The sequence below is a fragment of the Protopterus annectens genome, chromosome 3.part1 (genome assembly GCF_019279795.1).
Source record: "Protopterus annectens isolate FY-2018-M chromosome 3.part1, PAN1.0, whole genome shotgun sequence".
Lineage (NCBI taxonomy): Eukaryota > Metazoa > Chordata > Ceratodontiformes > Protopteridae > Protopterus > Protopterus annectens.
The window spans coordinates 483,226,561-483,254,348 of record NC_056732.1 but is presented as its reverse complement, the minus strand read 5'-3'; the positions used below and the strand labels follow the sequence as shown (position 1 = coordinate 483,254,348).

Below are 27,788 nucleotides of genomic sequence, written 5' to 3'. Positions count from 1 at the left end.
GGGAGATGAAGCCAGGACACCTCCCATCTGAATCTGAGCTTTGAGGATCTTCCTTACATCCTATCCATTTCAGACTCTGAAAGGCTCCTGGAGGCTCTAACAGAGGAAGTGGTGGACTGGAGCACAGACTCTCTCCCCAGAGTCCCCTAAACAAAAGGGGAATGAATACGAGGAGATGCAGGCTCTACAGTGTACCCTGGAGACCAGGTTCCTGAAGACTTAGTATGAATAGTCAGATCCAAGGGTGTGGGATCTAACTACTTCTATTTCGGATCTGAGGTCATCGGATCAGATTTCTTTTTAGGAGGCTCCAAATATGGAGTAGTTTTTGGAGAATAGATTGGTAACATGAATCATTTACCTATGCAGAGGCTTTGCATGATTTTGTGTGTGTGTGGGGGGGGGGGGGCTGAGCCACTAGACCAGAAGGTGACAGCAATCCCTTTAAGATGGACTTATTTCTATGGTTGCTAAGGGCCATGGAATTAAAGGCTACACAAATGATGCAGTCTGTGGTCAGATGAGAAGCTTTGAGGCAGCAGACACACACACTGTGGGAATTAGAGTTAGGGATCTTTTGCCCACAGGAAGTGCATTTTTTGCAACCTGTTGATTTCTCAACCATGATACTACACTGAACTTAGCTAAAAGGGCAAGAGCAATTAAGAAAAAAAGGAACTTTTTTTTTAACTACTAACAATGGTAGGTAAAGAAAATACCCTCTACAGGGTAGAAAAGAGAAAGGAAGAGGAAAACAAAGTAGGAAAAATTACCAACAATGGCACTGTCAGCTACCTTACGGTAGAAGATAAAGAGAAAAAAGGTACCACAAAGTAAATAACTTGAAAATAAATGAACTAGGCAAGGGAAGTGGGTGAAATAAGAAGATAGTAAGATGAGAACTTCTAGAGATAAGAATTTTGACTTACAGTAATATAGCGGCAAACGAGATCTGAGGTATAGCAAGTTGACTGGGGCTTTATGAGTAGAGGGAGGAGCTTGAGAGTTGGATCTGAAAGTCTTGTAAATGTGGCAGAGTTGGATCAGAGACCCAATCATTGAGGAATGAATGAAAAGGACATTAGATATGTATATTAATCATATAAACCCTCTTCAAGCCTAAATCCAAAACACAGAAAAAACAGGGTAGGATTTGAAGACAGGCAGGAAGGACTGCTCACAGACAAGATATGCCAGGGACATCTCAAGTAACAAGAAGCCCATATGCATCAATTTGGAAGACAGCAGGTGGGAGGGAGGTTGAACCAGACAAAAATTAGACATTGCTCTGTCATTATGTTAAGACATAACTTTTATAGCCAATGCTCTCTATTTTTGTCCAATTGAACTATGGGACATATTCCAAAAGCACACAGGCTCAGGTGGTCTGAAGAAAGGACATTCCTGAGAATGGTGGAACCAAAGGAGGAATGTGATCTAGGCTGCTCATCTAGCTTGTAATGAGATACAATGGTATGAACTGTTGACCAAGTAGTTATTGCACAAATGTCATCAATAGGTAGCTTACTGGAAAAGGCTGTTGATGTGGCCATTGCCCTTGTGGAATACGCATTAGGTTTAGATTGCAATCAAAAGGGCTTGTCTTTACAAACAAAAGAAATGCATTCTGATAACCATCTAGACAGCGTAACCTTATCTACTGCATTGCCCAGTTTAGGGTTTGAGAAAGCCACAAACAATTGGTCTGATTTTTCTGAACAGCTAGGTCCTATGAAGACAGGACCTAAGCTGACAATGAATGCCCAGCATATGTAAAATGCATCCACTCTTGTTTGAGATCTTTGAAAAAGACTGGTAGGTTTATTGACTGGTTTAAATTAAATCTTGGATGCCACCTTAGGAAGGAAAGATGCAGTGTTTTTCAAAGAAATTCTATCCTTGTGAAAAAACAGATGGGGGGCTTGCAGGAAAGTGTTTGCATCTCTGAAATCCACTTGTCTGAAGTAACTGCCACCAGAAAAAATAGTTTTCCAAGAAAGAAACTTCAAATTAACTGATGCTGTCAGCTCAAAGGGTGGTCAAAGCTTGTAATATAATGGCAATGTCCCATGGAGGTACAGGGTCTCTGATAGGTGGGCACAGGAAGAAGGCTCCCTTCAAGAAGGCCTTAGAGACTTCTCAAGGAAGAAGGAGTTCTCATTCTACACTTTGAGGAAACTTGACGCAGCGGCCATTTAGTAAAATAACTGGAACTGCTGTGGAAAAGTTTCAACATGAATTCTAAAATGGAAGGGCAGAGAATGGATCTATCCCCCCCCCCCAAGATAGAGTATGTCTTCCATTTGCTACAGTAGATTTTCATAGTGGAGTGTTTTTGAGAGACTGATATGATATGAATGACTGAAATAGGGAGCCTAGCATCTCTAGCTAAGATTACAGTTGGAGGAACCAAGCAGTTAATTTCATGGATTTCTGGACTGGAAAAGGCAATTCAGTTGGGTGTGTTAATATGTCTGGATAATGATCCAGCATCCAAACGGGCTGCACTAATAAGAGGCCACAGGAAGGGAAACCATGTTTGTTGAGGCTAGAAAGAAGCAATGAAGACCATTTGGTCTTGCACATTCTTGCTTTCTGAATGAACTTATCAAGAGCAATGGCGGAAAGGCATAGAGGAGTTCTGGGGGCCAAATGTGGACTACAGCATCCCTTGGTGACTGTCCCCGTGGATGAATATGTGCAAAGTAACTGCTGCACTTCTTGCTTATGGAGTAAAACAGTTTGGCCCCAGTGACTGAAAATTAAAGTTCCACCAATCAGCGTTGTACGACACAATGATCCACGAGAAAGTAATATAACTCACGGTTTATTCATCGACATCAAACCAACATTTCACAAAACATCACGGACAAGACTGCCAGGTCAATATGAGAAGATAACTCCACACATCAGCCTGCTACATCAAACATAGATCGTGCATAACAAAAAAAAAAGACGCCAATATGACACAAGTTTAGCGCTTTCAACCAAGTAACTGGTCTTCCGGAAGACCAGTTACTTGGTTGAAAGCACTAAACTTGTGTCATATTGGCGTCTTTTTTTTTGTTATGCACGATCTATGTTTGATGTAGCAGGCTGATGTGTGGAGTTATCTTCTCATATTGACCTGGCAGTCTTGTCCGTGATGTTTTGTAAAATGTTGGTTTGATGTCGATGAATAAACCGTGAGTTATATTACTTTCTCGTGGATCATTGTGTCGTACAACGCTGATTGGTGGGACCGAAGTTTTTTTCATATTGGTATCATCTCCACACTCTTTATTCTGAAAATTAAAGTTGTCATTGTTGGATTGAGAGACCACTCATGAGCCATTAAGATGGTTCTGCTCTATTTTACACCACTATATAGGATGATGCCAGTATATGCGCAGCTATTAGAAAGTGGTGAGATCACATCGTCCACTGCCACACTGTCATGGCCTCTCAATAGTGGACAGCAGTGTGTTCCTCAGTTTATGTAACAAACTACCAACATTTTGTCTGTACATATTTCACACCCCTGGGGTGGACATCCTGAAATGCCTGCAACACTAGGAAGACTGCATTCATCTCAAGAACATTAATGTTAATGTTGACCTCTGCATGTGACCAAGTATCTTGTCTTGTCTTCCCTTTGAAATGCCTCCCCACCCTAGAAGGGATGTGTCTGCGGTCACTAAGGCCACAGGAGGATCCATAAGAAACAGACATCCTTCTGTCACTGAAGGAGATGTGACTCACCAGGATATTTGTTGCCTGCAAATACTTGCATGAAGTGGATGATACATTTGGGACCACTGAACTGCTAGAGTCCACTGAAGCACACCCTTGTAAAATCTGGTTAACAGTAACATGAGGATTGTAGATGCCATTAGACATAGTAGACAAAGAATTAAACTTGCTGGAGGAGATGGATGAAGAGCCTGAGTGGCTGTAAGTCAAAGAGAATGTACTCTGGCGTGGGAAAATCTGATGATCTGTAAATCTGAATCCAGGAGGCATCTGATAAAATTCTATTTGTTGAGCAGGGGTCAGTTGGCTTTTGGTGACATTGACTGTGATCCTTTGGTCTTGCATCACATGGAGCAGAAGGTCCCAATGGCACAATAAGTGATCATAAGAGGCAGCAGTTAGGAGCCATTCCCAGTAAGTGAACACAAGGATCCCTAGCAGGAGAAGACACACAGCCATCATCTTGAAGACTGCAGTGAGACTGAAAAGCAGGGTTCTGAACTAATAATGACCAGGCCCAGCCAGAAATGGAGAAACCTCCTCAAACACTTCTCTACCTTCACATGACAGTAGGCATCCATGAGATCTATGGATCACTTCCAAATGTCCTTCCTCAGTAGAGGCAAAATGGAATGCAGTGTAACCATCCAGAATTTTGCCTACTTGACATATTGGCTTAAACGACTCAGGTCCAAGAATGGTCTAAGGTCATCTGTTTGCTTGGGTACTAAAATGAACAGAGTAGACTCCAGACTCTAACTGGTCTTTGGGGACTGGTTGGATGACTCTCTTTACTCTAGCAGTTTGGAAATTTCTCCTGCTGTAAATTCCCATTAATTGGGTGGAACACATCAGGAACTTTCTTCTTCCTTTTGACAGAAGGAAGGAAAACGGTATGGAATAACCTATGGAAATTATACTTAGCATTGAAGAATCTATAGCTATGCTTTGCCAGGCTTGTGAGTGCAGAGATAAGGATCTCCCTAACTGCCTCCAGAGTGTAGCAGTCAGGCAACCCTTCAGGGGCCCTGGAAGGGCTTTTCAGTAAATGGTCAGGGGCGCTGGAAGGACTTTTCAGTAAATGGGCCACAAAAGCCTTGGTTAACTGGTCCGCCTCTGCCTACAGGGTGACATCTATTATTGCTGCCTCCTCCTTTGCCATGAGAAGGTCTATCACAAGGAACATCTTGATAAAAGCTCTGATTTCCAGAACTATGTCTTCTTTTCAGCCCACTGATTCCTAGAATAGGTCTTCTAAGGGGAGGAAAAATGTATTCCCTCTGCAGGGAGAGTCTTAACATCTTGTTGACTCCTGGTTAATGTATCTTTTAATTTTGGTCCAAATAAAGTGGAGCCATCAAAAGGAGCATTAGTGAATAAAATCTTAAAGCTTTCTGCAAAATCACAGAAGCAGCCAGACATGCTGATGGAGTGTAATGCTGGTGCCTCCTGCTCTTGACATGCCATCAGTTGCACTGGAAAGCAGTCACATGGCTATGTTGAAAGTAGACTGGAGGGCAGAAAGCTGGGAGTCCACTGTCTTTTGAACATCCACAGGCAGCTTACAGAAAGAGATTCTGAAATCTCCTTGGTCAGGTCTCAGTGAAATCTGGTGACATGGACTAAATATGAAAGTCGCTGAAACTTGCATCCATTTCTCAAACCAGTCTACAGCCCTAGACTCCCTGTTAGGGGGATGGATAGAGGAACTTTAATCCAATAGTTACTTCTTTGTGGCTGCCACTACCACCATCTTATCCACTGATGGACCTTTGCGCCAGTGTTTATGGTCTCTGTGTGCTGCCAAAATCCAGTTTTTTTTTTTGGGGGGGGGGGGTTCCAACATGTCAAGGTCCTTCCACGTCCATTGAGCCATAAAAAAAGTACAGTTTTGTACCTACCATAAATGTAGATGTTCGAGGATCCACATTGCTGCAGTCCTAACTATTGGGTAGTCCGCTGTCCAGTCGGCCCGAATACCAAAGTATATGGCTGACGTCGGTCAGGGCGCATTAGACTGATGTCAGTACGTCAGGGTACTAATGCGCATGACCGACGTCATATCCTCAGTCTTTTCTTGCCCCAGATGTCAGAAGACCCTGAAAAGATAAGGCCAAAAACCAAAAACTCCCAAAATACCTGCACCAAAAAATATATATACAATATATACAAAATTAGCAGAATATAACCTCACCTACACAACCACCCCTAAACACAGAGGGGAAGGAGGGAGGGTAAATTGGACTGCAGCAATGTGGATCCTCGAACATCTACATTTATGGTAGGTACAAAACTGTACTATGTTCTTCATTCCACATTGCTGCAGTCCTAACTATTGGGTAGAATCCCAAAGCAGAGGTAAGGGAGGCTGGCAAATCATAAGGAAGCAGGAACTGACAACATGCCTTGCAAAATAGCTGTGGCAAAACCAGCCCTAGACTTAGAGTAGAGAGGAAGGTGATAATGCTTAGAGAAAGTATGCACTGAACTCCAAGTAGCTGCCTCCAAAATATCCTTAGTTGCCACCCCTTAGAAATGCTGTGGAAGTGGCAGTAGCCCTAGTGGAATGAGGCCTAATCCCAGCTGGAATCTCCTTGCCATGATGGGAATAACAAAATGCAATGCAACACCCAATCCACCTAGAAATAGTTTGTTTTGACACAGGCTTGCCCTTTGAACTCAAAGCAAAAGAAACAAACAACTGCTGAGACTGCCTAAAATCCTTAGTCCTGCTCAAATAATAACGCAATAGCCTGTGTACATCTAAAGTGTGCAAAATCTTTTCCCCTTTATTTTGGGGATCTGCATAAAAGGTAGGCAAATGAATAGTTTGGTTTAAAGCCACACTAGAAACCACCTTAGGCATAAAGGAAGGATTAGTACGTAAAGATACCCTATCCTTATGAAAAATCAAAAGGCTCCACTGCCATAAGGGCCTGCAACTCAGAAACCCTTCTTGCAGAAGTAATGGCCAACAAAAGCAGTCTTCCAAGACAAGTATTTCAATTCAGCAGTAGCCGAGGCTCAAAAGGTTGTAGAGTAAGTTTCTCCAACACAAAATTGAGATCCCAAGCAGGAGTAGGAGCTCACGTGGGGTCTTATATTCTTTGCCCCTCTAAGAAATTGCTTGAACAAAGGATGCGAAAACAATGGTGGGTCACAATCATAGTGAGCTGAAATTGCTGCAGCATGAATCTTAATGGAAGAGAAAGACAAACCTTTGTCCAGTAACTCAGTAAGATATTGAAGAGCCACACTCAAATTTGGCTCAGAAATCTCCAAATTGTTTGCTGCACTCCAAAATAAAAATCTCTTCCATTTTTCTGTGTACACTTTCCTTGTACTAGGTCTTCTGGCTTCCATAATCACATTTAAAACTTGTTGAGGAAGCTGAGACCTGCTGTCTTTCAAAACAGAATATACCAGGCTGTTAGATGTAGAGAGTGAAGCTTGACATTGAGCAGATGACCGTCCCTCTGAGACAACAGGTGTGGAATCAAGGGTAAAGGCCATGGAGGCTTCCTTACCAGACTCCTCAGTAATGGGTACCAGTGCTGCCAAGGCCAATCTGGAGCTATTAAAATCATCCTTGGCTTGTCTTGTCTGACCTTTAGAAGCACCTTTGGAAGAAGAGGCAGAGGTGGAAAAGCATACACATGAAGATTTTTCCAACTGAAAGAAAGAGCATCCACCTTCCAAGCTGTGTGATGAAATCCCTTCGTGCAAAACTTTGGCAGCTGGTGGTTTAGTGGAGAAGCGAACAGATCTATGTCTGGAGTTCCCCATGACACTGTCAATTTTGAAATACATGAAGATCCAGTTTCCACTCGTGGGGATCCATGATTTGTCTGCTTAATACATCTGCTAAGGAGTTCTGTGCTCCGGCAGAAACCTTGCCTGAAGAGTTAGTTGCAGACTGAGCGCAGTCTCCCATAAAATCATTGCTTGTCTGCACAATGGGTAAGAATGTGTTCCCCCTTGTTTGTTGATGTACCACATGACAGTTGTGTTGTCTGTTAGAATCAACACCTGCCCTGGAAGAAGTAACTCCTTGAAAGCAATTAATGCAAAATGAACTGCTAACATCTCTTTCATGTTGATATGTAGATGCTGTAGTCTGGCAGGCCACTTGTCTTGTATCCACTTTCCATTTAGATGAGCTCCCCAAGCAATATCTGAGGCATCTGTCGTTAGAATCTGACTTGCCTCTGGCCGGGTCACAGAGAGTCCCTTGTTTAGGTGACATTCCTGAGCCCACCACAAAAATTCCTTTTGAATGCAAGGTATTATTTGAATGACAGTGTCCAAATCCTGGCAGTGCTGTGTCCAGAGATTTTTGAGATACCATTGCAGCTTCCTCATATGCAGTTTGGCATTGGGAAGCACCAGAATACAAGATGCCATGAACCCTAAGGCTTGAAGGACTGTCCTTGCAGTCAGCCCGGACTGAAGAGATAGATGATGGAAGTAACTGGAAAGATTCTTTTGTTTGTCCGGGGTTAAAAAGGCCATCTGGGCTGCTGTATTCAGTCTCACACCCAGAAAGCACATGTCTTGAGAGGGTACTAGACTGGACTTTATTTCGTTCACAGAATACCCTAGGCATCTTAGCACTGCTATGACATATTCCAGATGCTGTAGAAGATCTTCCTTTTCTTGAGCCAGAATCAGGCAGTCGTCCAAGTAAGGATAGATTTGGATTCCTTTTAGCCTGAAGTAAGCTATCACTGGAGCCAGAACCTTTGTGAATACTCTGGGCAGTAGATAAGCCAAAGGGCAATGCAGAGAACTGATAATGAGAATTTCCAGCTCGAAACGCAGATACTTCCTGCAACTTAGTCTTATTGGCACATGAAGGTAAGCTTCCTTGAGATCTAAAGTTACCATCCAGTGATCTTTGCCCAGCAGAGGTAAAAGCTGTTGTAACGTCAACATTTTGAACTTGGGAATGTCCAGATAAGTGTTGAGGATAGATAAATCCAGAATTGGTCTCCACGTGTTCCCCTTCTTTGGTACCAGGAACAGGCGAGAATAAAATCCTAGGCCCCTTTCCGCACAGGAACTGACTGAATGGCCCCTATTTGGAGCAACAGAGAAATTTGCTTGTGAGCCTCTGTTCTTTGAAGAGGAGGAATGTCTGGCATGCCTTTGAAAGGAGGCAAGGTATGGAAATAAAACCTGTAACCGTGGTGAATAATATCCAGAACCCATCTGTCTTGGGTAATTAAATCCCAATTTTCTTTGAAAAGAGACAGCCTTCCTCCCAAAGGTGCTGCCAGGCGAGAACGCACTGGCAGCTGAAAAGGCAGGTCATTGGGTCTGCTTACGAAAGGACTGACCCCTGCCCTCACCAGAAGTCTGAGCAGGGGAACTCCCTGTCCTAGGCCTAAAAGAACCCTGAGCTCTGCCCCTACCACGTCTAGACCTACCCCTAGACTGGGAATCATAAGCAGGATAAGTCCATCCCTTAGTAGGCCAATTTCTACTAAACTTGGAGGCTGCACCTGCAAAAATCTTTAACAGTTTGCATAGACTTAGCCTTGTCCTCCATTTTCTTCAAAACTGCTTCCACAGGCGAACCAAACAACACATCAGACTGTAAAGGAGCATCCAAAATCCTTGTCTTAACATGCTCAGCTAAATTCTGATCTCTCAACCAGGCGTGCCTCGAAGAACAGAACCAGTGGCAGCCACCCTGGAGGAGGCCTGCACAGCATCAAAACCACACTGCAAGGAATGTTTACCCACCTGTTCAGACACATGAACTAAATCCTGCAACTCTTTACACTCAATACCTTCAGCCAGAGCATCCACCTTAGATTTCAACTGTGAAAGAAGATAATTCTGATATTTTAACATGTGAAACTGACAATTCAACGCCCTCATGGCTAAAGTGGAAGAAGTATACACTTTCTTTCCCCATCTATCCAAAGCCCTTGCCTCTTTATCAGGAGGGACAGGATTTTTAACAACTGAGGCCTTCACACCTTTAGGCCCCTGAGAGACAGTTTCTGGGTCTGCCCTAGGACTCTTAAAAGATACTTATGAGCTTCAGGCACCCTATAATACCTATCCGGTTTAACCGGGCAGGAGGCAAAGAATCAGGATTCAGGGAAGCCTCTGCAAAACATCTTCCACCACATTCAAAACAGGAGGTATAGCTAAAGGCCTATGCTGGGGTAAAACAAGAATTCCCTAAGCCTTTTCCTGGAATCAGAGAAATCTTGACCTTCCCATTTAAAATGCTCCCTCATGGAATGCAGAGTCTCTGAAAATGAAAAATCCTCAGGAGGAGAAGCAGAAGGAGTAGAATCATCCACATCAGAATCAGAATAAGGAGGGTACTCCTGCAAGTCTTCAGCCGAAGACTCCGAAGCCTCCGAGCATTGCTCAAAACTCTCAAACTCAGGTTCCACCCTAGGCCTCTTATCAGGAGGGGGCATTGAACCCCTAATCATAGTAATCAAATCCTCTGCCATTTTAAGCATGTGTTTCTTAGGCAAAGACCCTGAAGCACTAGGAGAAACCCCTACTGAAGCTAAACTTGGCCTGCCCCTCAAAGAAGCCTTGGAAACTGAAGGGGAGGCTCTAACCACCTTAGGAAGAGAGGGAAGAACAGCCACCTGAGAAGCCCCCTCAGCCTGGCCTACTTCCTGAGAGGATACATCCTGTAACAGTAAAGTCTCTCCCTGAGACTCCAAAGAAACACCTGGCAAAACCTCCGGCTCCACTGAGCCTTCCAAAGAACCGACGTCTGGGACTGTCGGTTCCTCCACCCTAGGCTTTGCTGCTTTATCTTTGCGTTTTTAGCGAAGCGCCGGAGCATCCGGCGGCATTTTATAATTACAACGCTTCCCAAACACTAACCTGGCACAGTCTAACCTTCTCTTAATAGTGCGTTTGTTAAATCTAGCACAAGAGCGGCATCCAACAACGTCGTGCTCAGGCCCTAAACAAGGTATACACAAAGTATGGTAATCCCTATGAGGTATCTGTTTCCCACAAGAAATAAAGTTATTCACTTTTTCTGACATCCGGTTAAATACTGAGGCAAGAAAAAACCAAAATATTCCCCAACGAGGTACTTAGCCAACTTTGATTCGGTCTGAAACTCTGACTTCAGAAACTTTCAGAACGCCAACCTGCACTCGCAAAATTGCTTCTGCATCGGACCATGCGGCAAAAAAGACTGAGGATATGACGTCGGTCATGCGCATTAGTACCCTGACATACTGACGTCAGTCTAATGCGCCCTGACCGACGTCAGCCATATACTTTGGTATTCGGGCCGACTGGACAGCGGACTACCCAATAGTTAGGACTGCAGCAATGTGGAATGAAGAACATCAATGAGTGGGACAACAGGTGGTACCACCCAGGATGAAGCTGAGCTGGAATCAAAGGCTTCCAGGAACATAGACTCATCTGAAGGGTTATCAGTGGACAATCACTCACACTCTGCTTCATCAATTCAAGGATCTCACTGAAGGCGATGTCTTACAGGGGGATCTAGGGGAACCTTCACCTTCATCCAAGTCTATATCTTTCATGAAAGACTCGAGAGAAGTGTCAAGTGCTTCCATTTGCATGTCTGTTTCTTATGAACCAGCTCAGAGGAGATTAGAAGGTTCTGAACCAGATTGGGAGCTAATATCGCATGTAGTCTGGGAAGCCTGTGGAACAGACTGTCCCTGTCTGACAGGAAGGAGAAAAGTAGAAGGAGATTCCTGCAGGGTTTCAGATGGAACTCCATTGGATGGATGCGCCTTCTCACTCAGCACTGAAATGATCAGCTCTAAAGTCTTGATGGACGAAAAGCCTTCCTGTTGTCTGACAGAAAAGAAACCTCTGAAATAAGGGGTCTTAACCCCGAGACCAATCTCAGTGGCAAGCTAATGAGTGCTGAAGCACTGAGAGGAAGACATGGCTTCCCACAACTTCAGTGTTGGCCTATCCCCTCGAGCCCCAGCTCTGAAGTTTCGGCTCGGAGTCTCTTCTGCATCCAAACACACTGCAGCTGAAAGAGGAATGTAATCTCTGGGAGCAGAAGTAACTCAGGCTACTGGCTTTGGAGGAGTACTTTGTCCAGCACAATATATGTTCCCAGAAGACAGTACCATAAGAACCGTGAGCTGGATCGGCATTCTATGGAACTTCATCATCCCGTCATCTTGTTTGGTCAGGCTTCTGGATGACAGTGTCGATGATGCCACCAAAGGTGATATCGAGTACATCTGTTGCTGCAGTATAGGTGAGTGTAGTCTGAGACTCACTGGGTCTGGGGAGAACTGGGAGCTTAAAGGGGATGGATGGATCTGAGGAACTGTCAACTCCGAACATCGCGTTACATTGGGATCTGACCCAGACATCAGATCTGGGAAGCATTTTCTAGACTTTTCCAAGTCTGATTTTCCTCTCCCTTCATCTTTTCCTTCTGTTTTTGCTACTTTTTCTCTTTCTCAATCTCTTTCTGCTTACTCATGGGCCTCTTGCCTTTGCTTGATGGAGAGCAGGTAGTGGAACAACCTGAGGGTACCGCAGGCCCTGTTGGGGGGGGGGGGCTTCCCAATTTCTTTCTCACACCTGATTTTGACAGCCTGAGAGATGAAAGAATCACAGGCCTGACACTGCATGTCAAGATGGGCACTGTTTGAAGAGTAAACAGAAAGGGAATGTGGATCTTTGGGGGAGCTTATGTCCACACTAGGAGCACTTCTTAAATCCTTGGCCATCAGCCATTATAACTCCTAACTCTAAGAAACATGCACACAAACACACTCTAATTAGAAGTAATAATACACTATCCTTATATATATATATATATATATATATATATATATATCAATCAAAGGACCTACTTCAGAAGCTTGAAGTTTCAAAACTTTGAAATGCAAACAGTCAAAATCATCAGATCAAAGTTTTGGAACTTTAAAATTGTACTAAAATCACAACATTTTTTTTTGCATTTTTGCAGGGTGACAAGCCCTCTCACCCCTGCTAAATAAAAATATCAACACTGAGATCGCACTACAGTGAGGAAAACAGCAAATTTCCCATTCTGTGCTGCATGACGATCTCAATTCAAAATGTTTGAGGTTTCAAAACCTCGATCTTATGTCTCTGCCATTTGCAGTTCGAAGTTTTGAAACTTCAAGCTTGTGAATGGAATCTCTATATTATATATAAAGACAATCCTAAAATCTATACAAGGCTATAAATATGAACACACACACACTAACAACTAACCTAATTCTGTGTGTAACATGCTCTAACCTATACAGTAAACTAACCTTAATATGGCTACCTTCTGTGACCTACTATACAGAGGCACAGTCAACTAATCTAAAAGGGTGGCGAAAGCCAAACACACTCTGGCTAGGCTTATAAGTGGCCTAGGGCAGATAGCCTAGTATCAACCTATGAACCTATAAACTAGTCAAAAACTAACACCAGAGAAAAAAAATCATTTTGGTTGAGGGAGGAGTGTATACGAATAGTGAGATACACTAGTGGAACACACACAAAAGGATACAGCAACTGTAAGTCTTCATAAACACGACTACAGTTTTCAGGCAGCCTATGAGATCTGAGATACTGAGGTGGAGTTCAGGGAATTATGGATAAGGGAGGAGTCAGAGCTCTGGAAACAAAGCAGTTCTGAGTTAGTGCCAAGGTTGGATCAGACAACCCATAACTGAATCAGACAAAACACAGACAATATTGGATCAGTCATTCCCATAACAAGTGTCTGGGCTGTTCTTAAAAATATTTAAACTACTTCTTGCTTTATAGTGTAATTTGGTAGTCTATTCCATGCAATCGGCTACTCTGTCAGAGAGCCAACAAGTATACTTTTCATTCTTACAGAATCATCTACATAGGCTGTTTGATGATTCTCTACTACTTTTTGATAACCCCAAACATTCCCAGAGGTAGCTGACACTAAATGCCCAATACTCCAGAATAAGGTCTGTCTTAAATATATATACAAGACACTGCACAAAGTTCAGATATTTTAGTCTTTCATTATCACAAATGTTCACATCCATGGATGCCCTTAGTAAATTTCTGCTCTACTATTTCCAGTTTACTCATGTTTGTTTTCTTATAAGGTTTCCATATTATTATTCCATACTTAAGCTTGGGTCCAACATAACTAACAATGACTTCATCATTTCTGATTTCCTAGACTTTACAAATCTTTTTATGAAACCTATAGTGCTATAACTATCATTAACCGATTAACTATGAATCTGAAGTAGGCAGACTTCATTTGTCTGCAACCTGTGGGTATCGGATCCGAGCCGGCATTTCAAAAGCTTAGGCTCCGAGCTCCTAGCTCCTCCCTCTACCCATAACCCCTTGCCAAGCCCTGACTGACCCCAGATTTCGTTTGCCACTTTCAAGTTGCGACGGATTCCTTGAGCTCCTAGTGCAGATAAGTTTTCTGACAGGAAAATTTTGAAAAACTTTAACTTTTTTAATTTAATTAGTTAGAAGTGTTTGTGTTAGGCTTTCCTCTCTTTATCTTTTAATTTTTTCTCGGGTTTGTGTGTGTGTGTGTGTGTGTGTGTGTGTGTGTGTGTGTGTGTGTGTGTTTTTAGGCCTGTTAGGGCTTAACATGTCTGAAGCCCATAAGGCAGTATTCTCTAAATGTACAGTGTGGCCATAAGCTGTCCCCAGCGGATGGCCACACTCGGTGCAAGTCATGCTTGGGGTTGAACACCTGTCATCTGGTTGTACCATTTGTGCAGGGTTCAACCCCGAGCTTTGAGGGAGCGGAGGTGAAGCTGGTTCTGGCGGGACTTCTCCTCCAGATACCGCCTGCTTCTGCCCTTCTACACAGCAAACAGTTGCTGTGGGCTCTCCTCCACCGGCTGGGACTCAACCTCCCTCTAAGATGCCGGAGGAGAGAGAGTCTTCTAGGGAGAGAGAAAGAAGGAGAGGCACAGGAGAGGCACCACAAACGGAGAGCTGAAACCTCTAGTTCGGCTCCTCCATCCAAGCGGCCTCTCCTGTGCCTTCTAGCTTCCTCCTCCTCGGCTCCACTCCCTCGGTTCTCTCCTGGGCCCGAGGAGGAGGAGGCTAGCCCTTCAGCGAGGTCCCCAAGGCTCTCTAGATCCGCTTCGTGGCCTCGACTAGATCCACCTTCTCCATGAGTGAAGCAGACATGGACCGGATGATGAGGAAATTCATCCAGGCCCAAATGCAAATGGGAGTGCTCCTAGCCCCCCTCATCCGGGAAGGGCTTCGACCCCTTTTTTCGCCCCTTTGGCTCCTTCTCCGACCCACACCATGGGTTCGGAGCTGTCGGCGCCGGGCAGAGTTGGATCCGGGTTGGTCGGATCCGATAGGTCGGCGCACCTCGGATCCGTCCCATCCCTTGAGTGCTTTGGGTACTTCGGACCCGACCTCTCAGAGCCGAGGACCGAGCCTCGGATCCGAGGGAGCTGGTGTGTCTTCGCTCCGTCTAGGTCGGAGCACACGTCTCGGATCCGACGGTCTGCTCCGGCTCAGATCCGCGCCGGATCCGAGTGGGGCCGGCTCGGGTTTAGAGAAGCTGGCTCCCCCTCGGCCTTCGACGTAGTGGAAAGGGCACTGTTGAGGACTTGGTCCCTGCCACGGCTCCATCCCGCACTCCCTTGCAGTTGGGCCAGGCTCCCACCAGTCGGTCCCAGGGACAGCCCGCCTCGATGTCCCAAGTAGTTCCCTTGGAACATCCAGCTGCGGAAGAGTACTCCTCGGACAGCCCCCCCGAAGAAGTACCTCGGAAGCGTAAGTGCAAAAGGAGGCACATGGACTCCCCCGAGTCCGTTACCAAAGACACAGACTTGGATGAAGGGGAAGGCTCCCCAAGGTCACCCCCTGAAGACGTCTCATTTGGAGACATTATGGAAATGTTGAGGATCGGGGGGGGTGGTCTGCCCCCAAGGCCTCCTCAGACGAGTCTGTGTTCTTGGAGGCATTCGAGGCGGGCCCATCTACCTCTTGGGTGTCCCCTCCTGCCGATCCTCTGGTGGACCTTATATCCATCAGAGCGTGGAAGGATCCGGACACCGTTGAGCCTGTACCCAAGCGTCCTGACCGTATCCTTTCCCCTCCGGCGGACCGCACTCACTGGAGCAAAGGCCCCCCAGTAGATGCCATGATGATGGCTGCAGCCACTAAGAGGGAATTGGCCCAGGAGAGTCCCTCTATGCATCCTCCGGGCAAGGAGTCCCGCTTGATGGATCGCATTGGGAAGTGAGTTTTCAGTTCAGCAACCTTCTCTTTGAGAGCGCTGAACTACATGGCACACGTCATCAGGATGCAGCGGGATTTGATTAAAGAATACGCTGCATCTCCCCCAGAGTCCATGTCGGGTGAGGACAAGCAAGTATACTCCACCCGAATGGCCACTCTTAGAGCAGTTTCTAACATCTATGCGGCTGCTTTCTCACGCTACCGAGGGAGCCGCTAGAGCCAGCGGAGCAGGCCTAGTCATGAGGCGGCAGGTCTGGCTCCGCCACTGTGATTTCGCAGAGCCCTTCAAGGCAACTTTCGCGAATGCCCCCTTTGATGGTTCTGCCTTGTTTGGCAAAACTGTTCGCGAAACATTAGTCCAGAGCGAGAAGGACGGGAAGACGCTGTCTGCCGTCGGAGTCCGCTTCTCAGCTCCCCAGAGGTCCTTCTCGAAGAACCAAAAGGGACAGAAGAAGATGTGGTTCCGGAAGTCGCAGCAGTCCCAACCTGCTCCGGATAACCAGTCCTCCCGTGGCAGAGGAGGACAGGGAGGTCGCCGTCCTAGAGGCAGGGGGGCTCCTAGAAACTTTGGGTCCAGAGAACCTTTCTCTGATAGACCCACGCAGCAGCCCTGAAGGGTTGCCCGGCTGTCCGTCTCTGGAGGCAGTCGGGGCGTTTTTCGAGGCACCTAACTTCTTGGGAGTCCATCACAACAGACCGTTGGGTGCTTCACGTGATATCCAGAGGTTATACAATTCCCCTGTACAAAGTTCCCAGATCTCGCAGCCTCCCAGATGTTCCACCCGACCAAAGGGAGGCAGCAGCTATCGAAATCGGACAGCTGCTAGAAAAAAGAGCTATCCAGTGCGTCCCCCCAGATCAAACCGGGTCAGGGTTTTACTCCAGGTTCTTTTTAGTGCCAAAGAAAACGGGGGACTTAAGACCGATCTTAGATCTTTCCCTGCTGAACCTGTCAGTAACCAAGCAAAAGTTCCGGATGGTCACCCTTCAATCTATACTCCCCCTCTTGAGGGAGAACGACTGGATGTGCTCCATCGACCTCAAGGACGCGTACTACCACATTCGCATGGACAGACTGTCCAGGAGGTTTCTTCGCTTCCGGCTGGGAGCCAGTCATTATCAGTTCAGGGTCCTCCCCTTTGGTCTCACCTCAGCCCCCAGGGTGTTCACCAAGGTTCTAGCTGTTGTAGCGGCCCACCTGAGGCTCCAGGGATTACAGGTCTTTCCGTACCTGGACGACTGGCTCCTGACGGCATCATCAAGGCATCTTCTGTGCTCAGCCAGGGACTACTTCCTTCAGATAGCCCCAAGGCTGGGCATCACTGTCAACTGGGAGAAATCTTTACTGCACCCCACACAAGTTATAGATTTCATAGGAGGAAGACTAAACACCAGGTCAATGTGGGCCTTCCTCACCCCAGACAGAATTTCCAACCTGAAGTGTCATGTCGCAGCGGTCCTGCAACCATTTCCGACAGCAGCTTTGGTCCTGAGGGCCCTAGGTTCGATGGCGGCAGCTATCCCGCTTCTTATTCATGCGCGCTTACGCATGCGGGTTCTTCAATGGACCCTTCAAGTTCAGTGGTCCCCTCTCTGTTCCTCTCTCAACACTCCGATAGCAGTCAGCAAAGCATGCAAGGATTCCCTTCTTTGGTGGCTTCGATCTCCGGAGCCTCTGACAGGGAGACCTTTTTGTGCAGCATTTCCCCGAGCCACAGTGACCACGGACGCTTCTTGCCTCGGGTGGGGGGGGCATTCTGCGGGGAAGATTGTCCAAGGCACGTGGAACTCCACAGAGACTTCGTTGCATATAAATGTCCTGGAAATGAGGGCGGTGCTCCTAGCGTTGCAAGCACTTCACCACGTTCTTCCTTCAGGGACTATTGCGATTCAGACAGACAACATGTCGGTAGTCTGGTACATCAACAAACAGGGAGGAACCAGGTCCTATCCCCTTTGTCGAGAGGCCATGAGAGTCTGGAAATGGGCAATTTCCACCAAACGCTTTCTTGTAGCAAAGCACATTCTGGGAAAATCCAACATCCTTGCGGACAAACTCAGTCGCACCATTCTTTCCCCTCACGAGTGGTCTCTCAATCCTCAGGTAGTGAAGAAGATTTTTGCCGTTTGGGGGCAACCCTGTTGCGATCTTTTTGCCTCTTACTCAAACGCCAAATGCTACAATTTCTTCGCTCTGCTTCCCCCACCAGGGGAATCCCCGAGAGATGCGCTGGTGCATGCTTGGCCTCCCGGTCTCCTTTATGCCTACCCTCCACTACCTCTAATGCAGAGGCTTCTGCAGAAAGCCAACAGTTTGGGGAGCAGAATGATTCTCATTGCCCCGTTCTGGCCTCGTCAACCCTGGTTCCCCTTTGTATGGTCTCACAAAGTGAATCCACCCTGGATTCTGGATCCGATTCCGGATCTCATCTCCCATCCTCTGGGAATTTCGGTCCCCAATCGCACCCTGAAATTGACAGCTTGGCTGCTCCAGTTCCATCCTTGATTAGGACTCCCGGTATCTCGTCACCGGTCAAGGCCATCCTAGTGGCAGCTCATAAACCTTCCACTAGGCAGGTTTATCGGAGTAAATGGAAGAGATTCTCTATTTGGGTGGTCCAGAAAAGTTTGGATCCTTTTTCAGCACCTATGTCGGCAGTGCTGGATTTTTTAACAGATCTCTTTCATCAAGGGGCAAGTTCTTCCACGATTAAGGTACAATTGGCAGCCATCTCTCATTATCACATTGGTCATGAGACAGCTCCCCTCATGACGGCGAAATTGTGCAAAACCTTTCTTAAAGGGATTTTTTTGTTGAGGCCTCCAGTCAAAGAGATTGTACCACCTTGGGACCTATCTTTAGTTCTGCAAGCCCTTACTGCTCCTCCCTTTGAGCCTGCAGCGTCTACAGACCTGAAGTACCTTTCCTGGAAGACTGCCTTCTTAGTAGCTATCACTTCAGCCAGAAGAGTGTCTGAACTTCAGGCTCTATGCGTCAAGCCTTACCTTTCCTTCTTTCCAGATAGGGTGTGCCTCAGGACCAATCCATCTTTTCTTCCAAAGGTCTCTTCAGAATCTAATATCAACCAATCAATCAACTTACCTGTGTTTTTTCCCAAGTACTCAAACAAAGGAGAATACAAACTGCATTCCTTGGATGTTCATAGACAATTACGATTTTATATTCACAGAACAGCTGGTCACAGGCAATCAGATCAGCTGTTCGTCTCCTTTGCTAAATTTGCTTTGGGTAAAGCAGTTTCTAAAGTCACACTATCGAGGTGGATTGCTAATTGTATTCTGCAGGCTTATGACACTTCAGGTAGACCTGCTCCTCAGAGGGTTACGGCTCATTCTACTAGGGCAGTCTCCACGTCAGCTGCCTTTAAGTCCAGTGTGTCATTGGATGATATCTGCGCGGCAGCCACTTGGGCCTCACCTCATACCTTTATTTCTCATTATAAGGTGGATGTTGTTTCCAGAGGAAGAGCATCCTTTGGCTCAGCGGTGCTCCGAAACATCCTTCCATGACGGCCGCCCAAGATTCAGGTAGCTGGGGACTCTGTCCTTCAGGTTGCAGACAAATGAAGTCTGCCTACTTCAGATTTAGAAGTTATGTACTCACCATAACATTCCATCTGAGTAGGTGACTTCATTTCGATGCAACCATCCCCCCCTCCATCCCCCTGACCTTTATACAGCGAGTATTTTTTGCTTTGTTCAGGTACTGTAGTCAGTATTATATAGGCAAACTCAATCTGAAGTCAGTCAGGGCTTGGCAAGGGGTTATGGGTAGAGGGAGGAGCTAGGAGCTCGGAGCCTAAGCTTTTGAAATGCCGGCTCGGATCCGAGGTCGGATCCGATACCCACAGGTTGCATCCAAATGAAGTCACCTACTCAGATGGAACGTTATGGTGAGTACATAACTTCTAATTATTATATACCCAAGTCCTTAAATGAATCTACAGTTTCAATCCCTCTGTGCTATATTAAGTACTGAACTTTCATTTTATGTCTCCAACATCTCACATGCTTGGTTTCTGATAGATTTATTGGCATATTATTCTTCTGTGCCCAAATGGTCAATTTAGTCAAGTCCTTTTGCAGACATGCCCTATCTCTGTAACACATGTAATCAGCTTACCTATTTTCTGCTCACAGACTGTAGAACACTTCACATGAGAAAGGCAGTTCTGAAAGATATAATCTAAGCAAGTGTGGGGCAAGGATACAGGCCTATGGGACACCCTGACTGTAACCCTGAATTTCACCTGTACAATTGTATGATATTTGCAATATACTATTTGTAAGCCATACAGCTATCCATCTTAGCAAGAGTAAATAATTGCCTAGTTCTAATTTATCAATCAGTGTTTTGTGTTTGACACTATTAAATGCTGAAGTTAAATCTATACAAATCTCATTACAGCACAATTTTTCATTCATAGCTACTGTTATACTGTTATAGAACATCATGACACAGGTGGTAATACATCTGTTTTCAACATATGCATAGTTATTTACTGTTGACACATGCAAGCATCTTCTTCACGGTTATAGTAACTTTGTGCAGTCCTACATACAGACATATTTCTAGTTTTGTGAGAATTACATTTACATTACAAATGATCTGTTACTAAATCTAGTGTTTGAAGTGTCAATCTCTGGTCCTCCACTGGTAATGTATCCTGCCTTGCTGGACGTCCCACGCAATAAAAACAAAGTTAGGGAACTCTACCAATGACAGAACCATCTTTACAAAATGCTAAATGAATGCTGATGCTTATAGCCACACTGAAGTGATCAAAGACTTGCTATGTTTGTAGATACAAGTGAATAAAGCAAAACTACTGAATCATTGCAGATAATGACTGCTGCTCCTGATGTTGCCCCAAAATAAGAAAAAGGAATTTAGAATGTTTATTTTATATTCAGTCTCTTGTCTTTAATACACTAAAATACCACAATAAAAAGGAAATAAGGAACACATTTTTACACAGTCATTAGTTTAAGACACAACACAAAACTGACTATGCACATTCTATTTAAGAGTGCCCTGGGTTGGAAGCTTGGCTTCAACACAAATCACATTTCTGCAGCAGCAAATATTAGTCTGGGTCAAACAAGTGACTGTGTAGACACTACTACTTACACAGAATTTCAACCAAATTAAAAACAATTAGAGAATAAAACACAGACATGCTCATTATGTACGGTTTAATACAAATGATTGCAATACTAATATTTTTTTAACTTCTTGCCTTGAAAAATTAATAAATATAATACAAGTATAAAAAATATACACCAGCTGTTAAAAGAGTTGCAGAAAGGAGGATAGAGCACCAGATAGGTTAAATTTCACTTTCAAAGGTATGAAGGTACGTCTTTAGAGAGAGGATCTCTGTATAGCTTCTGCTAGTCTTACGGTAGAAGTCTAGCCCAGTGAGCAGTTCCACATCCCGCACTCGTGCTGTGTGCATCTTAAGCAGATCTTCAACCCATTTAAATTCATCATCGGGGCTCTGCAGTGAGGATGGAAAAAGTTGTTGATAAATACTCCGTTTTTTCCACAAATTGTTACTCTTTTTTTATATATTAATATGCTATTTTAATACTGGAATATGGCACGCAGAGCAACATCACTACTGTAACCATAATACCATTAAGCGAGTGCTAGTGGCATTATAACAGAGGGAAGGATTTTGTTATGTAAGACAATAAGTCTACATAACACATCTATACTACTACAGTGCTTATATCACACAGAGTGGTAAGCATGACGTTATGACAAAATGGACTAGGCATTCAAGCAGTGTATAACAGGGTCTTCACTAACATGAACTGAAAAAAAAGGCTGTGAGTCCATTTCTAACTGTAAATATCTCTACTTCATGCAATAGCACACTCATTTATATATTTATTAACACACACGTTATCACAGGGGGTTAAAATGCATCAGTCCAACATGATATTCCCGTGGTAAACTCGAACTGAATTAATTTATATATATATATATATATATATATATATATACACACACACATATATATATATATATATATATATATATATATATATATATACTTTTAGAGGAACAAATATAACAATAAAAACATAAAAAATGAAACATACAAAACATTTTCTCTCTAAAGAATAATAAACACACATTAATATCACCAGAGTTTATTCATTTGTAAAACCTATTGAAGAAAAAATCGGCAACATAGTACATCACAAAGTCTGTTAAACTAAAAGCATTTAAACTTGTTGTTTAATCCATTTATATGTGGTATGTATAAAATGTTTTACGGCTATTTCACGTAAATTCAGCCAGATAGCGGTATGATAATATTTAACCAATGCTGATACCATTACAACTAACACACTACAAGAAAAGCACTTCTCTAAAAACACTTACCAAAGCTTGATATAAAAGTTCAGAGTTAACTGTATTCGCTACTAAAAACATTCCACAAAAGAATTACCATGTACTACCTACAGTATGAATTTATAGGATTACTTCCACAACAGTCCACTCAAGAAAAAAAAATGCATTGTACACTCTCTGACCCACTCAGTTTATGTTTGCTTTAATTCTCACATATGTTTTACAATTGTAGAAAATGGCTGATCCTTAAGCAGGAACTTGAAATAAGGGACTTTTAAGAGGAGAGCTCAAGAAAATGGTTAACTAAAGTTAAGTTGGTGACACCTTGAGTAAACGTTAGAGTCAACCCCCAAGTCCACAACCATCATGCTTCTGACCACAGGCCAAAATAAATCTGCTTCCTTCTGCATCATGTGTGTAATAGTTATACCAACTATTTGCCTTATTCTGCAAAACCACACTGATCCATATATATATATGGCAATCTAGGCAACACCTTTGATACTCTATCTGCTACTATAACTGTAAAGACTTTATGAAAATAGGTAACTCGGAGAAAATCATATTAAACAAAACAAAATATGACACAATATGGATCTTTGAGGCACTTCTCTAGATATGGACATATGGGAAACCAGTTTGTTTTCATTTTTTTCTTTCTTCCTTTCTTTTAAGTGGTTAGGTAAGCTGGACCAAATACCCTTTTTAGCCATGACTCAGGCTCAGAGTGAGTATCTGTAGAAAACTAGAATTATACAGCATTGCAGTAAAAATAACATTACATAAATGACAGCATTTAAAAGCACACATTGCATTATAATGAAAAACAACCGCAATAATTATGCTTATATGAGCAATATTTACAGTGGACTGCTGCACTGCTATGAAATATTTACAAGAAAAATTCATATGAATCCTATTTGCAAAAAAAGTAGTTCAACCTCCTTTTGAAAAAGGAGGAGTATTGGTTTATTAATTTTTTCTAAAGAAATTAAATTTGGTTTCATTGATGAGATAGAAACATTCTGCTTTTTTTAATTTAACAAGTATAATTTAGATTCTGATTTCTCACGGTGATTCCAAGATGCATATCCTATCTAACAGATAGCTTTTTCACCTACTGAACGCTTACATTGTGGCCTGATGAGCATGCCATTGCCCTGGGCTATGTCTCAGAGAATATGGTTGTTCCTAAAGAGAGAGCTTAGGTCTTAATGGTGGAAAAGTAACATTCGAAAGGGAAGACAGCTAAAGAGACATGAAGCCCTGGCATTAAATGTATTTAAGTTTTACAATTGTTAACTGGGAAAGTCTGACAGGGTGCAAAACCCATTTTCAGCAAAGGCCCAGGTAGAAAAGCTTCACATCTCACATGCAGGTAAACATCAAGTGACAGTATGCTTATGTGACAACATTGTTTGTTTTACAAGACACAGTATATGAACGACAATTTTGATAATTTTACCTACAATAATACAAAATATAAGTGTATCCTGTAGTAATGAAAGGTGACAGTGATATTTAAAACTTTTAGTAATACAGGTAGTAGTTGATAGTGGAATAATGCATTTGTAGTGCAATAAATTAGTCTGATAGTTTTGTAATAAGTGCTATATTAAGCAGATGCAATATAGACTTGGACTGAAAGGGAGAGATTAAGACAGGAAGAGAGAGCAAGGCAAGATGCAAATATTGAGGGAATGCCAGCATATTGGAGAGCTGTTTATTGAGTCTGGGTGACGAGTCAAGGTAGGTGTAATTATGGTAGATACAAGAGAAGGAAAGGGGGACAGAGGCAGAATTATTAGTTTACTATCCAGGAGAAGAGCAAAGGCAGATCCAGGATTTGACAATGTGAGATTTTATGAGGGACTTGGAAGGTTTTGTGGTTTTCTTCTAGTCTAACAGAGTAGTGCAGAGTTCCCAGCTTTGGAGGGAAAATAGCGAAAAGTGCATCTCCAGAGCTATATAAGACTTAGAGGTAACTAATGGGAGTTTATTTTGTGGATTGTAATGATCTTGGTGGTGAAAATAGTTTGATGAGTGAAGTTAGGGATGGGCAGTTGTCAAGTGTGTAGGTAAGTTTATTCGGGAATATAACAAATGGGTTAACTCAAGCCAGTTAAGTACCTTGACAGATAGACAGTGATAGGTATGGTGTAGGTGGTTAGCATCAGACATAGCTATTTTGTGGTAACATTGTTCTAGTTGGATAGCTGACTGGTTGGAAGATTTGCAATATCATAGCAGAATACAGCAGGGTGTGTAGAACAATGGTGGAGACAAGGTGCATTCTGGCATACCTGCTGGTTTACTGGCTGAAGGTATACTGTGACAAACTGACATTCACTCTAATACTGATAATAATCAATCTGAGAATTTTTTGAAAAGCTTTAGAAATCTTGAGAATAAGCTATATAGATATAAGCACCTTCAATGGCAACGTTTTCACTTAGAAGCATCGCTAAAGTTTAGAATTGCACCCAGAGGTCTTAGAGTGTTAACAATGCCCAGTTATGGACATGCATACCCTGACCTTCTCAAATGTTGGCAAAGTCTTAACTTAGAATGTAGTGCTAAGTATATGCAGCTTCTTATAGATTATTTCAAACCAGAAGAAGATGAGCTGCTTAAAGAAATTAATATACTGCACAATGACATTTTTGACACATTTTCTAGTGAAATAATAGCTGACAAGATTGATCAGTTACATGAACATATTAGCCAATATGAAAAAAGTCTCTCTAGCGTAAAAACTAAAAAAATACATTGAGATTTACATGATTTTGAACTGGGCAATGTGTTCTCCTGGAACAGAGAGAGGAGTACACAGGAAACACCTAGACAACAACCAGGACGTAGGCGTGACTACACCAGCAGTGAGCACAGAGGAACAGCAATTACAAGAACACTGCATATACATGCTGAAAACTCCATTTTCAGTGACCTACAACCCAGTAAATCATCTTCAGATGCTGCAACTAATGTTGGTGCCAGCACTTCTAAGGCTACAGCAAAAACAACAACTAGAAGTGATGAAATACCAGTTGTTAAACCAAAGAATACAGCACTGGCCTGTGTTAGTTACATAACTAATGCTAGAGATTCCAGCATTCATGAATGCTCTTCCAAGAATGCAAATGGGACTTTTTTTGTTAGAAAAACCTTTCCCAATACGAGGGAGGTCGCTCAATCGGCCCCAGTATGGCAAGACACGGAGACCCCACAGTGTGGACGACCAGAACAAGTTCCTGAAGAAAAGCAAACAGGTTTGATTTTTAATATTCCCTCCATTTCCTTGACTGAAGCACAAAAAACTTTATTGAACAGAGGTTTGAGTTTTGTTCCTGCCCAGAGAGTAGACTTAGTGAATCTACTAAAAGAACTGAAGCTATTTGGCAGGACACTGACTTTAAAAACAATTTTTCAAGGTGGATCCACTGAATATAATGTTTTTAAAAAACCTAGTACTTTTGTTCCTCCCAGTAATTCTGGGATTGATTTATTCAGTGATGTGTGTGAAAAACAAAGAAGTGTGCTTAGTAATGAAGCTACCAATGTTTTTTATAATTTATCTAAATGTGAACAGCAAGAGTTAAATGACTTAAAATGCTTTAAAAGTGTTGAAATACGCCCAGCAGATAAAGGTGGAGGAATTGTTATTTTAGATACAGACAAATATATTGCAAGTATGTTACTGCATTTAAGTAACACTGACACTTATTGTGAGATTTCTGCAACTCATGTTAAAGCCATTACAGACAGACTGCAAGTTTTTTTGTTTGATATGTTAATAACAGGTATGATTTATGTGCCACTTTTTGAATATTTCAATATAGAGTACCCAGTGACTCCAATTATGTATGGTCTACCAAAAGTCCATAAAAACATAGAAAGCCCACCCATGCGACCTATAGTATCGAGTCGGGGTGGGCGACAGAACCACTGTCAATATATGTTGAGAAAAACCTGCATCCTATACTTAAGGAATGTACTACTGTCTTATTGGACACTAAAGATTTTTTGAGAGACCTTAGTGCACATTTGGAGGGTATAGATGACCAATGTTGACTTGTTACTCTTGATGTAGAGTCCCTTTTCACAGTTATTCCCCATTCTTGGGGCACAGACAATGTAACGGACCTACTTAATAAAAAAAGATAGGAAATACCAAAATTCGACTTATTTGTACCTTACTTGAGATCATCCTAGAAAATAATATCTTTGTGTTTGGCGACAAGTTTTATATACAGAAGGTTGGCGTGGCTATGGGCACTGCTTGTGCCAATAGCTACGCCAACCTAGCACTTGTACAATGGTAAACTGAGAATATTTTGACAGGTAACATTTTTGCTAAGTCTATTATATGGTACGTTTTGTTGATATTTTTCTGTTGTGGCATGATAACGTAGATAATTTGCAGCAATTTCTAAATTTCATTAATACCATTACCCCATTTTTGAATTTTAAATACAAATACTCAAATAGAGAAAGAGAGTTTCTAGATGTAAAAGTTACAAGAGATGCACTCAATTATGTTCATACCTCCATGTACAGGAAACCCATTAGAAAGAATAATATTCTACATAGGAGTATGCATCCTAACTACACTAAAACCAATGTGATCAAAGGACAGATAGTTAGATGCATGACGCTATATAATGATGATGATAGTTTGTCCCAGGCACTTACCCTGTTAAAACATGAATTTATTGAAAGGGGATATAAAGCCAGAGATATAGACAAACAAATAAAAGTGGCTTGGAATGAGAGAATTGAGAGGTACAAGCCCTATTATGATAGGACGAGAACCAACCAGGATAACCAAAGTAACTATGCCGCCAGTACCACAGTAACCAGGAATCCAGAGAATGATGTATTAAATTTTCCATTAACATTTGCAAGTAATATCAGTACAGTCTGTGATATAATTAAAAATAATTGGGGCATATTGTTAAATGTGGATGAACTAGAAGGTGTTATAGGGGCTACACCATCGTTTACCTTCAAAAACAAAATGTCACTAAAAAGACAGTTGTGCTATAAGAAGTTAGATGGAGACCACTATGCAAGGTCTGATAGGCTAGGTACCTTTCCATGTAGAAGGTGTACAGCCTGCCCCTTCATATTTGGAGGGGGGGGCAGTATACACACCCGACTAGAAAGTTCAGCATTGATGCACGCTTTTATACAGACTGTTATAGTAAGAATGTTGTATACTTTGGTTTCTGTACAAAATGCCCAGCCTACTAAGTAGGCAAAACTAATCGGCTACTCAAAGATAGAGTCCTGGAACATGTAAGGGACATTAAAAATAAAAGAGAGACAAGTGCATTAGCGATGCATGTTATAAAGGAGGGAGCCACACACACCTTCAAGTTTCTAGTGTTACATATCATACAAGATAATAAAAGAGGTGGGAACA

The 27,788-nt window shown here is 43.0% G+C and overlaps 1 protein-coding gene across 1 annotated transcript in view; it reads right to left on the bottom strand.

Moving 5' to 3' along the window:
• Positions 1–20,872: 20,872 nt before the first annotated feature.
• The window catches only part of ENPP2 (ectonucleotide pyrophosphatase/phosphodiesterase 2), a gene marked incomplete in the record, with an annotated part of 2,364,887 nt that continues 2,357,971 nt past the window's right edge, over positions 20,873–27,788 (bottom strand). Inside the window, 1 exon segment of the mRNA XM_044066921.1 lies at positions 20,873–21,497. Coding sequence (XP_043922856.1) covers positions 21,327–21,497 — 171 coding nt within the window.